We start from the raw sequence: 16,935 nt of genomic DNA, 5'->3' as shown, positions 1-16,935 counted from the left end.
AGGCAGCAAGTGGGGATTTTGTCCTTGAAGTTGAGGTGTTGAAGCAGGAAAAATGAGCAAGCATAAGGATGTGAGCGACTCTGACAAGGGCCGACTTGACGACTGGGGCAGAGCGTCTCTAAAACTGCAGCTCGTGTGGGGCGTTCCCGGTCTGCAGCTGTCAGGACCAAAAGTGGTCAAAGGAAGGAAAACCGACCACAGGGTCGAGGCTCATTGATGCACGAGGTGAGCGAAGGCTGGCCTGTGTTGTCTGATCCAACAGAAGAGCTCCTGTAGCTCAAACTGCTGAAACAGTTAATGCTGGTTCTGATAGAAAGGTGTCAGAACACAGTGCGTCACAGTTTGTTGCGTATGGGGCTGCGTAGATGCAGACCGGGCACAGCACCCATGCTGACCCCTGTCCACCGCCTACAATGGACATGTGAGCATCAGAACTGGACCACGGAGCGATGGAAGAAGCTGGCCTGGTCTGATGAATCACGTTTTCAAGGTGTTGACTCGACCTCCAAATCCCCCAGATCTCAATCCGATCGAGCATCTGTGGGATGTGCTGGTCAAACAAGTCCGATCCATGGACGCCCCACCTCCCAACTTACAGGACTTAATCTGCTGCTAACGTCTTAGTGCCAGATACCTCAGCACACCTTCAGAGGTCTAGTGGAGTCCATGCCTCGACGGGTCAGGGCTGTTGTGTTGTCTAATGTTATGGCTGATCAGTGTATCTGCGTTGTAACAGAGCAGATTTCTCTTAACCCGTGTGTGTGTGTGTGTGTGTGTGTGTGTGTGTGTGTGTGTGTGTGATGCCTCCCTGTCGTGCCGTGACACACTTTCACAGGTGAGCAGCTAATCCACCCGACTGGCGACACCAGGAACACAGTGGAGCTAAACGAGACTGTTGGAGATCATTGTTACTGGGAGGAGATTAAAGGGAGCGGCTGTAAGCACTACAGGAACGCTGTCACCAACAGATACCTCGGTAAGAACAGAAACTCATCTCAGCTGAACAAAACAAAAGTGTGTGAAAAATGTGGTCTTTATTAACTGGAGCAAAATAAACTTCACATTGCGAGCTACAAAAGGAGCAATGTTTGTTTACATGTCTGTACAACTGACGAATCGATACAAAAGAAACCTTTTTTTTTATCTTTGTGCAGGGTTCGACCCGAGCAGGAACACGGTCCACTCTGAGTGCAGCCCGTCTGTGTCTGAGGAGTGGCTCATGTTGGTGGATCAGACGGACCAGAGCCACCAGAGAGCCGTCATCATCAAGCACAAGCACTCGGGGAAGTTCCTGGCAGTCCAACACGGCCACTTTAGAGGACTTGCGTCGTACAACGAAGACTGCAAATGGTTTTTAGAATAAAACAGCTGATCTTCATTTTAGGATTCTGTCAAAGCAAATTAGTCATGGGGAAGTTTGTCTGATGGAAAATGAAGTAACAAGCAAAAGGAGGTTTGATAGAAATTAAAATTTGCACTCTGACTAAAGTAAAAAAAAATCATTAGAATCTTTTTCTCTTGAGGATTTCTGGTTTCCAGTTGACTGGATGGCTTTCTTCCGTCTGCAAGAAAGAAAACAGAGTTGTCAAATTATGGCTCTGCAGCCGGGAACTCTCGTTAAAATCTAACATTTAATATAAAAGTGTGACTTACAGCCGTGTCGTCCTCTTTGTATACTTTGATGGTCTTGTCGGCCTCTGCGGTGATCAGCCTGCTCTCCGAGTGGTCGAACATGCAGGCAAAGATGCCCGACTCGCTGTCCAGAGATCCCGGCTGCACCGCCGCATGAATCCGCTGGAAGTTGTAGCCCGTCCTCCAGTCCCACATGTGGATGGTCCCGTTGTCAGCTGCAGAGAAAGAGAGTCAGATGAATCACACTTGTAACACGTCATCATTAAAGTAATAAAAAAGTGCATCTATGAAAAGGTATTAATCGTTTTCTTTACCTCCAGACACCAGCACGCCGTCAGAGTTCACAGCGAGAGTGTTGATGATGGCGTTGTGGCCCGACAGGTTCTGGATGAAGTTGCCATCTGGGAACATCCACTGCTTGATGTTATCAGCAGAACCAGACGCAAAAGTGTATCTGTGACACACAGGGAATAAGAAGACAGCATGTTCACGTAATCGTTTAACTTACTTTAATCCCACAAATCAAACCTTCTGTTTCTTATAACTCAACACGGGCGGCTATTTCAGTATTGATTAAGGCCATGTCCAGTTTTTCCCTCCCGTCCACACAAGCACGGTAAAAAAAACGAAAACGAAACAACAGAAACGCTGTCATGAGAACGCCACACCAACAGGCGGTGATGGGAGAAGAAAAGAAAGTAGTGGCCAATCAAAAGTCTGACAAAATCTGTTGATGAATGTAGTGCATCCTGACGCCTCTGTTCCTCAATATAGTAGACGAGTGACTGTACATGTCTGTGTAAACATATAAAACGCACAGCCTGACATCACGAGCCAAAAAAAAAAGAAGCCATCTACACGTCTCCATGGAAACGGAGTTTCTAAAAGTCGTCACCCCGGCTGGAGTTTTACAAAAGATCCATTTTCAGTGACCTGAAACGGCGTTTGCGTGTGGACGAGGCCAAAGCGTAGAGAAAAAGCTATGTTTTGAAAAATACCGCGTACGTGTGGACGTAATTTGCTGATTAATTATCCAATTTAGCTTTTAGACTACATTTCAAAAGAACCACAACAATTTTAAATCACAAATGTATTTAATTTAATATCATACAAAACTAAGAAAAGCAAGAAATCCTGAAAAATGGAAACCTGCAAATGTTTACTTCAACTATATTTACTTTACAATAGTTTTATTATAACCGACTTCTCTCTTCAGGACTGAACACCATCTTATTGAGCGATACACGTGTTCGGTAACTGAACTTACTGTCTGGGATGCTGCACGATAGTTCGGACGGACTTCTTGTGGTTCGTCAGAGTTGCTCTTGTTTTTCCAGCAATTAAATCCCACAGTCTGATGGTTGAATCGTGACTGCCTGCAAAGGAGTTCAGACAGGATCGGCTGAGTTAAACAGTAAAAGACTACAAGCTACAACTTTAACACTTCACGGTGATACAGAGTCATTTGTTTGGAAAGTTATTTACCGGTGATGATTTGAGGTTCTGCAGCCTGACATCTCACTGTGGCCACAGTGTTGGTGTGGCCGGTGAGCGTGTGCACGTTAGCTTTGGTCCTGATGTCCCACACCTGCAAAGACACAAGACATCAAATGAGTTTATTCAGGCATCCTGCAGAGACCTTTTTTTACATACACATAATAATCAAAACATTTGTATTTCAGCCCATCAAACTCTATCCTGTAATCTTTAAAATCTACGTGACTTCTGTTCACACGCTTTGTTCATTTGCAATAGTATCATCTATCATACATACGATTCATTATCAAACATGCAAAACCGGAGCTTACCCTCGCTGAGGCATCTCTGCTGCAGGTCACCAGCACGTCGATGGTTGGATGCAGGTCTAAGTCATACACAGCACTGAGATGTCCGTGATAATGCCTGATGACCTGTTACACAGATGAAATTACAAAGAGAATAAACTGAATGAAATTAATTTCTAAGGCGTTTTAAGTTTAGTTAGTTAACTAACTCCATCACATAAACAGGCCGTTCATACCTTGTTGTACTCCAGATCCCAACACTTGACCTGCTTGTCTTCTCCACAGGAGAACAGGTAGGGGCTGCGACTGCTGACCGCCACGCCGCGCACTGTGCTGATGTGTCCAGTCAGAGAGAGCTTCAGTTTCCCACTGGCCAGGTCCCAAATCTGAAAAGACAAACAGCCCGTTGGTTAAATATTCAAATGTGGCAGGATAAACGTTACCAGAAACAGCTCCGGTTGTGGCTAATAGAAAAGAGGGATGTTGATGTTGCTTGCAGCTCTGAATGTAGGATACATGGCTGTTATCACATCACATCACACCATCAGAAATTACAGCATTAAAAAAATTACAAATAATACAATGGATTTAACGGATAATTGATTCATAAAGACAAGAAGTGATTGACCAGGGCAGGAAAGAAGAACAGTCAGGAAAAATGAAGAATACAACTTCTGCTTAACATCTGATTTACATCTTATATACAAAAGGAATCAATGAAAGAGTTAAAGGAGCAGTTCGCCCCTGGAAAAAGCCACTGTCAGTCAAAGCTGGTGTTCTCTGTAATCAATAGAAGCAATAATATTTTAAATTGGCGCCATAGCTGTGGAGAAAGTTGTACAAACAGTTTGTGGTTTCGCCCATTCTACATTCCTACATCACCCAGCATGCATTGCGCCCCTCCTTCTGAAAGGAGTGATATACTACGGTTTCGCTGCAGGCTACGGCTCAGAGCAGTACAGAATCCGAAATACGGCGAGAATAAACCGGTGGATCGTCTAAAAACTCTTCGTGTCTGCAGTCTACATTTTAAACCTGATGATTCTGAACGAGACATGACATCGGAGGCGGGCGTCCTAGATTGAGGAAGTGTAGTTTCGCGAGCTTCCTGGTCTCCGACAGTCGTCTGGTGGAGTTTTTTCAGGGCCCATGGAGAAGCCGATAGCATCCTCCAAAAGGCACAGAGTGAAATTACATTTTTTCCCTACCATAATGGCATTAGCTCCCCATGATAGCATGACAGGACTGGGGTTGAAAATTTGTGAACTGGCCCTTTAACTTGCTGGGGAAGTTATTATTTTCAGCTTCACTCACCTTAATGGTTCTATCAGCAGACCCGGTGACAAACCACTGGTTCCCAGGCTCCACAGCGATGGACCTCACCCAGCCGAGGTGACCACTGATGACCTATCAGATCAAACGTACTGTTAAAAATACGGAAACATCCCAAATGCAGGCCTAACCTTTGCATCAGTGTGTCAAGTATATCTTTAAATACAAGCTAATTACAGCCGTAGTTTAAACGTTTGTAGTTACCCTGAAAAGTTTCCACGGAGGATGCCACTGGGGTTTCGGCATCGTTGGTGCTTTCCTCATGAGCGCAGAATTTCTGGTGCCACCTCCCTCCAAGAGCGACTAAAATATAACATTCATCATCAGCGCTGCATTTCTTACAGCGATTTCACAACAAGGGTAAACAAGATTTTACATTCAAGGTAATGTGGAAATAAACTGCGACCTACCACAGCCGACGAATGAGGGTGAGATCTCTCTGCTCCTCCTGCGTGCCGATGGATGTCAGCTACACTGGCTGCGGTGCGGCTGGCGTCATGTCTAACATTATAAAAAATAAGGCAGCATTACAACCAATAACTTACTTTAACTTAACTTACACACATGGAGGTAAGTAAAGGTTTACCTGGCTTGTGAGGGCGGCAAAGCCAGCGCCATGGAGTGGACTCCTCCCTCGCTTGGATTCCTGTGCATCTTTGTGTCAGCAGTCAGAGCTACTCCTAATGAATGAAATATACTGGTATAAACACTGATGCAGGTCAGAGTAAAGGTTCAGAGGACGTATTAGCATGTAAATTGATAAAACAGTACGTACCAGGTCCAGAGGGATAAGCATGTGTCCCTGTGATCAGGTATTCTGGGTCATCCCCTGAAAAATATCCAAAATTAGCATCAATGTTCAGGGAAAAAAATAAGGGAAAACTAGTCATAAATTTATTACAAATAAAAAGCAAAACATTTGAAAATAACATTTTGTATTGATGTTCATCTTTCTACTTTCTATGGATCGACTGTTCTAACAGAGGGTAACAGACGCAGCGTGTGTCTCATCCCGACCTGCTTGTGTGTAGCTCTGCTGCATGCTGCCAGGAAGCAGTGAGACTCTGTCTTTTCCTTCCTTCAGGACAGGCATGTGTAAAACTGCTCCATACTCCGCTTTCAGCTTCACATCCATCTTCACCTTGTAGCTGCAAATACAGGAGACCATGATGCATCGTTTTCTACTTTCAAATCAGCTATGTCCTTGCTCTACTCGTATTAGTAATTATATGACTATATAATTCACAGCAAATACGGCTGCACTGAAACTAGCCTAAGTCGTACTAGACTAATATTTAGAACCAAATGTAGGAATCCTGCAAGAACACAGGAAATAAAGTTAAACAGCTCTGCAAAAGAGGAATTAAGCATTGAATTATCTGAAGCTATGTGGGATGAGAGTCTATCTGTAATACATGCGGGCTCTGTGAATAGCACACACCAGCTGATCCAGTTTAAGGTTGTCCACCGTCTACACTATTCTAAACTCAGGGTGAACAGATTTTACTCCTCTGTCTCGCCATTGTGCGACAGATGCAAAGTTGCAGAGGGCACGCTATCTCACGCCTTCTGTTTCTGCCCCTCACTAACTGGATTCTGGTCCAAAATATTGGACTGGTATTTTAAGGCCTATAAAAGACTTTTCCAGCCAGAAGCTGGACTTGCCATCTTCGGCTGTTCACAGTCAACTGATGGTCTCACACACCCGTGAAACGGTCACTGACGCTGGGGATGATAATTGCCAAAAGACTCATCCTGGAAGAATGGAAGTCCACTTTCATTTCAGAAATGGATTGCTGATATGATGTCATGTCAGTCATACATATGGCAAGACTCAGGTTCCTGAGGATCGGTTCGATAACAACATTTTCAGCTATTTGGGAGCCTTTTCTCACCCACTTGGCCAAGGCTGATGTGGGATGAAAATGTATTTGCTCCTCTTTCATGCTCTCAGTCAGACTCAGAGCACAGCACCTTTAAGTACCCTTAATCTACTTGTTTTTCTTTTCAATTTCTCTCATACACATGTCTTTTCGCTTTTTATTTTTGATACACGTCTGAGCCTGTTGTTTGTCTGTTAATGTGGTTTTACTTGTATTATGCTTAAAAATCTATAAATAAACTATTATTAAAAAATATGCAACAAGTATTTATGTAATTACCTCTCGTCATCCAGCGCGATGGACTTCGCTTGGTCGGACACAAACATATCATGCGTCCTTTTGAGGGACCTGAAGACCAGAGTGTGGACTGAGTGCTTCTGGACATCCTGTAAAGAGACAAAAAAGGGTATCTAAATAAAGTTACATTTTACTACTACAAAGACAGCAAATCGTATAGGTCTCTTCCCTTGAATACAATAAATAAATCGTATCGTAAACGTAACACCATCCAGCATGTAGCCGGGCCCGACAATGTACACGCTGAGCGGGAGTGAAAAAGCACCGAAAAGACTTCAAACCTCGTCTTACCTCAGTCATTGTGGTGATATATACTCCGAAAAAACACACCAGAGTTGAAGAAAGTAGTTTTTTAAATGATAAAAGCTTTGTCGCACTCAATGAATCTCACAATCTAAGAAACATGACCACAAAGCGGACGACCGTACGCCCCGGAAGTAAACAATACCCCCTGAAGCTAGGGGTTAGTCAGCGCCGCCAACCGGTCAGGAGGTTCAGTGCAAGTGCAATTTTACCCTGAACATTTTTTTCTTTTCTAATTTTTCCCAAGATAATGTTTGACAAATTTGTCAATACTTGGAAATTTGTCTTAGAATTGTTGTCATCATATTCATTCAAATAATGTCCACTGAAAGAATGTGAGCTCAGGACAAACTCTGGTTGTCCTGCCATGTGTACCAGGACATGTTTGCCTAACAGAGTACATGGATTAATGGTTATCCAATCCTTCAAAGCCAGAATTTATGTAGCTCCTGGTGTTGTTGCAAAGTGTGTGGGTTGCCGCATTGTGGAATAGGAGGAATATAAACAAAAAACTATGTTAGGGGTCAATATTCGTCACATTTCTCACCCGAGGGGACAGAGCCTTCTCTGTTGCCACCCCTCCCTCTGGAACTCTCTCCCCCATCACCTCAGACACCCTCCCTCACTCCCCTCTTTCAGAAGTAAATATATATATACATCTTTATGTTTTTCGTTTTATACTGCACATTGCTTTAACTGTCTTTAATATTTGTTTTAGCATGTAAAGTGTCTTTGAGTACTTTTTAAAGCGCTATATAAAATAAATGTATTTTATTATTATTATACATTTAAATTGAAAGAACAATCTCAAAAACACCTTCTGGCTTAAGGGACTTGAAGAAGTGGGTGGCTCTGTATACCTGCCTTTTGCAACATTATCCCCAGCTAGACGACGATCTCTGAGCCAGGTGGAATTTGGACACTAGGTTCCTGAGGGGACCAGAACAAACAGTGCACAATACAAAGTAAATCAACTGTCCGAGTATGGACCAAAATAAACAAGGCAACTGTGACTTTCTGATAAGAACTCTTCCAGAAAAACTGGGTCATAAAGTGGTTTTGGGGTCCTGTAGCCTATATGATAATTCAGCAGTTATTCTGAGAAGATATTTCTCCAAGGGAAAGTGTTTTTCTGGTGTCTGCCCCTGAAAAGTAGTTTTTAGTTTAGTTTTTACTAAGTGTAACTTTGAAGTTTAAGTGGAGAAAATAAAAAACAATCCTAATTGCATAGTGAAATCACCCTCTGAGAACGAGGGCATGCAGAACAGCACATTAGGTAAGACTTTTTGTTTTTCAAACCAGGTAGAGGTGAAGAAGGGACTCAGATTAAAGGACTCAAATGAACTTTCTTACACTTATTTTAAAGTGCCTGTTAGAAGTTTTATGAGGATCATTATCCTGGTCAATATTACTGTTGGCCTTTTGTTACTTTTCTGTAAAATATGTCCCTATTTGTTTTTTATATCTGATGATTGTAGACTTCAGTACCTGTGTGCAGACAACAGTTTGTGTTGAGTGCCTACCAAAAGCGTAGGCGGGCGTTCTGCTGTTTGATGTGTTAAAGGAACGGTCCGTGCCTTATGTTGTAAAGTCTAAGGAGCAGGATTGTGTTCCTATTTGGTTTAAAGCTCCTGTGAGGAGTTTTTCGCTGGTTATGAAACAGACTGAAATTAATTCTGATGACTCTATATGAGCTACAAAACCAAACCAGGCCATCAGCGACAAGACTGATTATTTCTATATACACTGAACAAAAAAATAAACACAACACTTTTGTTTTTGCTCCCATTTTTCACAAGTTGAACTCAAAGATCTAAGACTTCTTCTATGTACACAAAAGGCCTATTTCTCTCAAATATTGTTCACAAATTTGTCTAAATCTGTGTTAGTGAGCACTTCTCCTTTGCCGAGATAATCCATCCACCTCACAGGTGTGGCATATCAAGATGCTGATTAGACAGCATGATTATTGCACAGGTGTGCCTTAGGCTGGCCACAGTAAAAGGCCACTCTAAAATGTGTAGTTTTATCACACAGCACAATGCCACAGATGTCCCAAGTTTTGAGGGAGCGTGCAATTGGCAGTGCTGACTGCAGGAATGTCCACCAGAGCTGTTGCCCATGAATTCAATGTTCATTTCTCTACCATGAGCCGTCTCCAAAGGCGTTTCAGAGAATTTGGCAGTACATCCAACCGGCCTCACAACCGCAGACCCCGTGTAACCACACCAGCCCAGGACCTCTACATCCAGCATCTTCACCTCCAAGTTCGTCTGAGACCAGCCACCCAGACAGCTGCTGCAACAATCGGTTTGCACAACCAAAGAATTTCTGCACGAACTGTCAGAAACCGTCTCAGGGAAGTTCATCTGCATGCTCGTCGTCCTCATCGGGGTCTCGACTTTGACTGCAGTTCGTCGTCGTATTCGACTTGAGTGGGCAAATGCTCACATTCGATGGCGTCTGGCACTTTGGAGAGGTGTTCTCTTCACGGATGAATCCCGGTTTTCACTGTACAGGGCAGATGGCAGACAGCGTGTATGGCGTCGTGTTGGTGAGCAGTCAATCAACAACCTGATCACGTCTATGCGAAGGAGATGTGTTGCACTGCGTGAGGCAAATGGTGGCCACAGCAGATACTGACTGGTTTTCTGACCCCCCCGGACCCCCCCGGACCCCCCCCAATACAGTACAACTGCACATTTTAGAGTGGCCTTTCATTGTGGTCAGCCTAAGGCACACCTGTGCAATAATCATGCTGTCTAATCAGCATCTTGATACGCCACACCTGTGAGGTGGATGGATTATCTCGGCAAAGGAGAAGTGCTCACTAACACAGATTTAGACAAATTTGTGAACAATATTTGAGAGAAATAGGCCTTTTGTGTACGTAGAAAAAGTCTAATATCTTTGAGTTCAGCTCATGAAAAATGGGAACAAAAACAAAAGTGTTGCGTTTATATTTTTGTTCAGTGGGTGTCTGATGGAGCGATTAGCTGCACGCTGCCTTTGTTTACATTTTCCAGGGCAAACATTTAAAGTGAGTGATGCATGTTACTGTTAAAGAAAGCAGGAGGAGATTTTTTATTAAAAAACACCACTTAAGCATGTACAGGACAAAATCAGCAAAGAGATAAGTGGCACTTTGGATCAACTGCGTTGTGTGTAAGGTGCTATATAAATAAAGTTGAGTTGAGGTACGTCTTTGTCCACAGGGGGCGCCAAAATCAACACAAACCAAAAGTTCCTCACAGGAGCTTTAACATTATCTGATATGGATGTGTATTTGTTGTATAGGGCTCTCATTAAGTTATTTCCCCTGTTTGCAGTGTCTTAAAAATAAATGACTAATATTCTAGAATTTGCATTTAAAGCGTTTATCATTAATGAAAAAGCAATTCATTATTTTATGATAAGGCTCCTCACGCATGCCTCCATGTTTCATCATGAAAATAGTGATGATGAGAACCTGATGGATTGTAAATGTTATCCAGATTATGCAACAAATACTACATGTAAAAAAGCAAATTAAGGGGACATATTTATATTTCAGATGGCATTTATTTCAAGGTTGTTGCATCACATTACATATAAGTGTATATTTCTGATCACCAGGTGGGATCCAGATTTCATTTAGATACCTGCCGTTTTTTATGACTTCTGCTTTACATAGTCTTTCAGTCCAAACAAAGACTATCCGATGAAGTGATGACACACTATGATTTTTTTTTAAAGCAAAGACATTTATTAAGTGCTCAAAACAACACTGAAGAAGAACACGTCACACACACGTCACACCAAGACGCATCATGAAGCCATCTATTTTCTCATGGAGGAATGTTATTGTCATTCAAGGCTGTGTCAGTGCTGTTGTGCTGAACACCTCGACTGAAGCCCACAAGCTTGTTAGTCTACTTTTGAAGTCCGCCAAACTCTTTGACCCCGGACGTCTGGCCACCGGCTGTGATGCGGCTGAGGGGGATGAGCTTCATGGTGGTCTCTTTCAGGGAGTACCAACGGTTGTGCCATGTGACCCAGATGATGCCGTTGTCGTAGCCGAATTCACCTGCGTCCTTTTCCGTGTACCTGCCACCTAGAGGAAGAAAACGAAGATAATTTGAAGTGGATTTCAAATTATTTGCAAGACAGCTCTTTGTGCTTGAGTAGGCCAATTAAATGGTAAAAACATAAGGCCTTAAGCTGCACCGTTCTTGTCTGGTCTTACCCTGGTAGTATTTGCCGTTCAAATGTGCAGCGTGACATCTGTTCATCCACCAGCCGGAGCCGTCCTGCAGAGCACAGTTGCCGTCGTACTTGTCGTTGTCCTTGTCGAAGGTGCTGAACAGCATGCCGTTGTGAGACGTGTAGAACTTGTCGCTGGGATCGTCACCAAAGGCAAAGCCATCGAAAGCATCTCCGGCGTCACCCCCGAGGTAGTAGCCGTACGTGAGACGGTAGTTGTCGACCTCTGGCCCGACCCTGAACATGGTGTAGTCAGCATACCTACAGAAAAGAGGCCCCGAATGTTAGTTCTTGCTGTCCTCTGCTGATTCATGTTGTTCTTCTTCAAAGGAAACCTCATCCTCAGGGTCATGTTTGCCTTGGCAGCGAGTCCCTTTGCTCTCCTCTTACATAATCTGATGTGTGTACATACTTTTTGTTGCCGTCCCAGTCGACCAGCTCTATCCTCAGCACAGTCGGGATGGTCGTAGCGGCCGTCAGCTGATGCATCTTCTCGTTACCGAGCCAGAACTCTGTGGTGTCGTCTGGTGAGAGGTAACCGAAGCCGTTCTTGTACTGGATCCAGTCCTTGTGGAAGTCCAAGCTGCCGTCACGCCTCTGCGGACAAGATGAAGTGATCAGTGTAAAATAATATGAAAGATTTTGACTGCTTTTCTGCAGCTAGTTGACAAAACAAATCTCTCATGAATCCCGCTCTTACAAAGCGCTTCACTAAGGGACTGTCTGAAAATGATTAGCAGGGGGAGGTGGTTAGGGACATGTCTTTTTCTTCTTATGTCCTTTTGTTTTCTTCTTCAAAAGGCGTAGTTTGAATGTTATTGAAGTTAAAATATGACAATATTAGCCTTTAAAAATGTTCATATTTGGCCTTTTTAAATCATTAAAAGGGAAATGACTTGTGTCTTTTTAGCTCTATTGAACTATTGGAGAAATGAAATGGAAAAAAAATTGAATCAGGGGACGGTATGTTTTTTTTTTTAAGACCAAAACAAGTTAAACCACACGTCAAACCCTTATAATTTTCATACAGTCCCTAATCGTGAGTCATTGCTTTGCTTTAAGGAACAATATCAAGCTGCTGTTCTGAGTATTACATTTCTTTTCTTTCATAAATATTTTTCTATTATTGTTGGAGTGAAGTGTACCCTCTGTATAACTGTGAAGCCACGTCCAAAGTTGTCGATCTCACAGTAGACCAGGAACTGCTCGGTGGCCTGCGCTGGCTTCACATAGAACAGACCGCTGGTGGTGGCACCTTTGTTTGCAACATCCTGACAGTCTGAGGAAAATACAGAAGAATAGAGGAAAGGTTTAACACAACTTAACATTTAAACAAAAATCATCACGTATTTTTTTGAGTTTTATGTCTCCATTTCTTAATCTGTAAAGCGCTGAATTTTTGGATATTAGGCCAGAAAAATCTGTTTACTTTGCAGAGATGCCCCGTATTGATTCGAGCCTCTAACTAAACACTGAACAAGGACAAGTGAGGTATGATTGTGAAACGGGGACTGGCCTGAAGGTCAGTGTAGTGTTGTTTTTTTTACCTGTCCCTGTGATGGGCTGGATCTCCACTGAGTCTTTGCAGGGCTCGCTGCATTTCTGCTGCAGCTGAATAGAGAGCTGTTTCAGGTCTCCCATTCTCCTCTCGTTGGATGTGATTAAATTATTGAGCTCTCTGGACGGAGGGAAACAAATGTGATAAGAATGAGCTGTATGCTTATCCATTCATGACGCAGGTTGTTACGATGAAGCTCAAATATATCAAAACTGACATAGGATCACATTTTTAAATCAGATTTGGGAATTAAATTAGTACTTTTTTTAAATGTCGGGGGCGAGTTCCAATGTCAACACGGAAAAGGGGCGTGAGTGGCAAACAGCCCAGTTATCTGTGTTCAGACTGAACTGTGTGGGCGAGGAGGGTGGGTGTGCAATGACCTGAAGGTGTGTGCGCGTGGGAGGGGTCAAAACATAAAGTAACGTAAAGTTTTTTAACCTTTTTAAAATGAAATGTTATAATTTCAGTGCTAATACTAACTTACAATATTTGCTCTTCATGTGCGATGATTGTCTTTTCAAACCGAAGAACCTCATCCAGAATACTTGATGACTTTTTGAAGTAAGACTCTGAAATAAAAAAAATCAGAGTCAGTAATGACCTCAAAGTTACACAACAGTCACCACATTTTAATAATACTTTGAATATCTCGACAAAAGTTTGTGCCTGAGCCAAGTTAAGTTAACTTATTTATACTTTGAAGAACAACGAATGCCTTACAGAGTAATTTAACAGACTGACACACGAGATTTTATGGTACCAAATGTGGGTCCTTACCTGATGTGGAACTCTTTTGTGCTGAGAGTGCAGAATCTTTCATGAAGACGACTGTTTCTTCGGCCCCCGCGGTCATGTTGGCGATGTTTTCAAGATCGTCCAGCATATTGTCTAATTCACTGTCCACATGTGGCAAATACCTATGCATGTAATCAGTCACTCCACATGTAGTAGGACAGTACTTTCCCTGTCAACAGAGAGGGTAAATGAAAAATGTAAGTGTGCTCATAGAAGATTGTACATTTGTGCAGATATTTGTTAACGCATACTTACAAAGCCGTCATTTTGAGTGCAAGAGGCTAAGTTGTCGCCTCTGGTTTGCTACACAGAAAAAGAACAGACAAAAAAGTTTAGAGTTTTGTGCTCAAGAGTAAAAAAATCTACATTCACTAAATAGTCTAAATTGAGAGACTTACTGCAGCTGAGAAGGAGAAGAGAAACAGAAGTCCTCCTGCCGTTGCAAGAAGTGATGGAGCCATGTTGCTGAGGCCACCGGTTGTGGTCTTGTCCCCTTTGGAAAATGAAGAGTGGCTGGACCCTGTGTGATATTTATCCGAACAAGGTCCTGAGTTCAGAGTTTGATAAGTGATTCATAAGCAAACATCCCACTCACTGCGTCGGGACAGAGCGATGACTCAAACATCGAACAGCAGTCACTTCCAAGATGTGACGAGCTCTGTCATTGGCAGATTAGGTTGTAAGAACACAGCCCTACATGTATGTGACTTACTTTAGTAAACCCATATTTGTCTAACCAAGTGCCAACTTTGAGGTGGATTAATATGAATCATGACTCAGCTTTGTATCAAGTACATGATGGCATTTTTCTCCTTGTACTTTTTTCTTACTCTAGGTAAATAGTTGATTAGGAGCACGGTTTATTTACATTTCTTATCCATCCTTTTGATACAAATAAAGTGATTTGTTAAAGATTCAATGTCATTGTAATGAGTCAGTGTAAAACATTAACATCAGGTTGTTGTCAGTAAAGACGTTCCCAAAAATGCTGGATGGACAAAGTGTTTGTGAAACAAGAAGACAACGTGTCGATGGAAACAGTTGTTGTGAAATCTCGAGCTGATTAAAATGTCTTTAAAAGGGTAAAGGCTTAAAATACGGAAGCACATTCCTGCCAGAACAGAAACAAAATAGAGTAAATCTTTATTAGAAATATTAGAAACAATACTAACAGAAATTCAGTCGTAATTGTGAGTCATCATGTCAATCGTCTTTACTTTGTGATAGTGAGTCAAAAGTATGAGATAGTGAGCACCTAAAGATTTAAATTTACTTCCACAAAACTCATAATTGGAATTAAATGTCGGACTTTAACAAAGGAGACTTAAATTCACTTCCTGTTTCGTGCTTCTTACTTCATTCCTATAAAGTTTTTGGTTGTCTTTGAGCCTTGATACAAACCCTAACATATTCACCTAACAAATAATGTTTACACTTTATCCCTTAGTTGATACAAAACTTAGGGAATAAAAGTATACACATAGATTCAGAATATTACATTAAAAACATACTTTTTCTACTAAACCCATCATTTGTAAAATAATCATAAATATAAATTTAAAAAAAAATTAAAGAGAGACTTAAATGACTGTGACTGTGCTACCTGCTTTTGGGATGCATTGTCTCCACCTAGTGTTAGTTATGAGTTTAAGTTTCACTTCAAGTGAAAAAGAAGCAGACTGAGCCAGCGATCTAAAATCAGCAGTGCAAAGTTTACAAAGAGTTAAGGAAATATATGCCTGTGAGTATAATCATACATGTTGTTTATGTTCATGTTCAAAATGTGTCAGAGAAAATGTAAACAAAGTCTCTGTCGGCCTGCATGCTGAGAATGTTACATTTATTAAAAGTAATACTTTTTTTATTCTCCTGGCCAGAATTGACTTCCATACAAAATACAATTCTTAGTTAGGCTGCATTATTAAACTGCACTCAACCATCACAGTGTTTGCTATATTTGCTACTTGACGGACCCAGCTGTGAGCCACAGCAACAACTTTTCTTTTCCTGCCTGTAGTGAGAGGTAAACGTAAATGTGGTAAGTGGTAAATGTGTATTTCAAATAAAAGAAAATATAATTATGGGCTCTGGAAACACAAATTGACACAAATGAATACAATCATAGCAAACTTGATCCATACTTCTTCACTTCATATACTGCAGTCTTGAATGGTGTTGACCTCTTGTATGAAACTTAGCTGCACTGGCAGTTAAAACCACTAGTGGGAGTGGAACCACCTTACAATATATACCTTACTATCAGTGAGCACACTTTCAAACTGAAGACTGTTTGCTAATTTAATTTCACAAAAGTTCTCTAAGGAAAATGTACATTTAGCATTTCAGAAAGAAACGAGTATTAATCATGTGCTTTGTCCATTCAGCAGAAAATCAGCTTTAGCATGTTTGTCTGAACTGTACATAGGGTGATTTTCACAGGCTTAATTTATAAGCAGCACATGTGCAGCTGAGCTATTGTTGACTGCTTTGGAGCTGTAAAACTCCTGCACATGACCGATCTATAGACCTGAGCAGAGGAAGAGAAAACTCTCATATCAACAAATCATATCAAATAGGCCTAGTGATGCTTTAAGTGAATAATTATGATCTATAAGTCCTTTTTTCGGGTGAGAAATAACTCAGTCATCTGGAATGATCTCAACAGGAATGCTTTAGTAGTCTGTATGAAGGGTATGTGCTTTTTAAATACATATCTTTTCAAGATTTTACGTACTAGCTTAAAAAACTTTTTTTTCCTTTACGTTTTTTACGTTCCATAAACAATTTTACATTAAAAAAACCTGAAGATAATTGAACAATAAAATACAAACACAGCATTCCTGTATTAAAGATACTGAGGCCACATTCTCTGTGTTTTTGAGAGAATCTGAGAGCTTAAGATTTAACCTTATACCCCTTTCCAAAATTAGCGCGTTTGCAAATAAAACAAAAAACATTAAAATAATTCATTAATATTTGGTGTCTAGGGTTTGGCTCTAAGGGGTTAACTCAAATCCCTTTGTGAGAGCGAACCTACAGGACATATCGGACATCTAATTTTCGGAGGCAAACAGCGTACATTTATTTCACATCATTGTTTGACTGA

The 16,935-nt window shown here is 41.6% G+C and overlaps 2 protein-coding genes across 2 annotated transcripts; both read right to left on the bottom strand.

Moving 5' to 3' along the window:
- Positions 1–1,024: 1,024 nt before the first annotated feature.
- plrg1 (pleiotropic regulator 1) lies at positions 1,025–7,347 on the bottom strand. The gene is made up of 15 exons (XM_069666074.1): positions 7,220–7,347; positions 6,911–7,017; positions 5,766–5,896; positions 5,524–5,577; positions 5,335–5,428; positions 5,159–5,249; positions 4,953–5,051; positions 4,731–4,823; positions 3,653–3,802; positions 3,441–3,542; positions 3,118–3,220; positions 2,900–3,008; positions 1,947–2,086; positions 1,654–1,847; positions 1,025–1,562 (listed from the first exon to the last, which is right to left on the bottom strand). Exons 1-15 carry the CDS (start codon positions 7,226–7,228, stop codon positions 1,503–1,505), a joined length of 1,536 nt encoding a protein of 511 aa, XP_069522175.1. The 5' UTR covers positions 7,229–7,347; the 3' UTR covers positions 1,025–1,502.
- A 3,780-nt stretch (positions 7,348–11,127) lies between these two features.
- On the bottom strand, positions 11,128–14,290 carry fgg (fibrinogen gamma chain). The gene is made up of 9 exons (XM_069665716.1): positions 14,228–14,290; positions 14,085–14,132; positions 13,812–13,998; positions 13,519–13,603; positions 13,021–13,151; positions 12,619–12,752; positions 11,886–12,070; positions 11,457–11,734; positions 11,128–11,324 (listed from the first exon to the last, which is right to left on the bottom strand). Exons 1-9 carry the CDS (start codon positions 14,288–14,290, stop codon positions 11,143–11,145), a joined length of 1,293 nt encoding a protein of 430 aa, XP_069521817.1. The 3' UTR covers positions 11,128–11,142.
- Positions 14,291–16,935: the final 2,645 nt, after the last annotated feature.

Source organism: Semicossyphus pulcher, unplaced genomic scaffold (genome assembly GCF_022749685.1).
Source record: "Semicossyphus pulcher isolate SPU_LCO1_2020_fin unplaced genomic scaffold, fSemPul1.0.p SCAF_17, whole genome shotgun sequence".
Taxonomy (NCBI): domain Eukaryota; kingdom Metazoa; phylum Chordata; class Actinopteri; order Labriformes; family Labridae; genus Semicossyphus; species Semicossyphus pulcher.
This window is presented reverse-complemented; position numbering and strand designations above follow the sequence as displayed.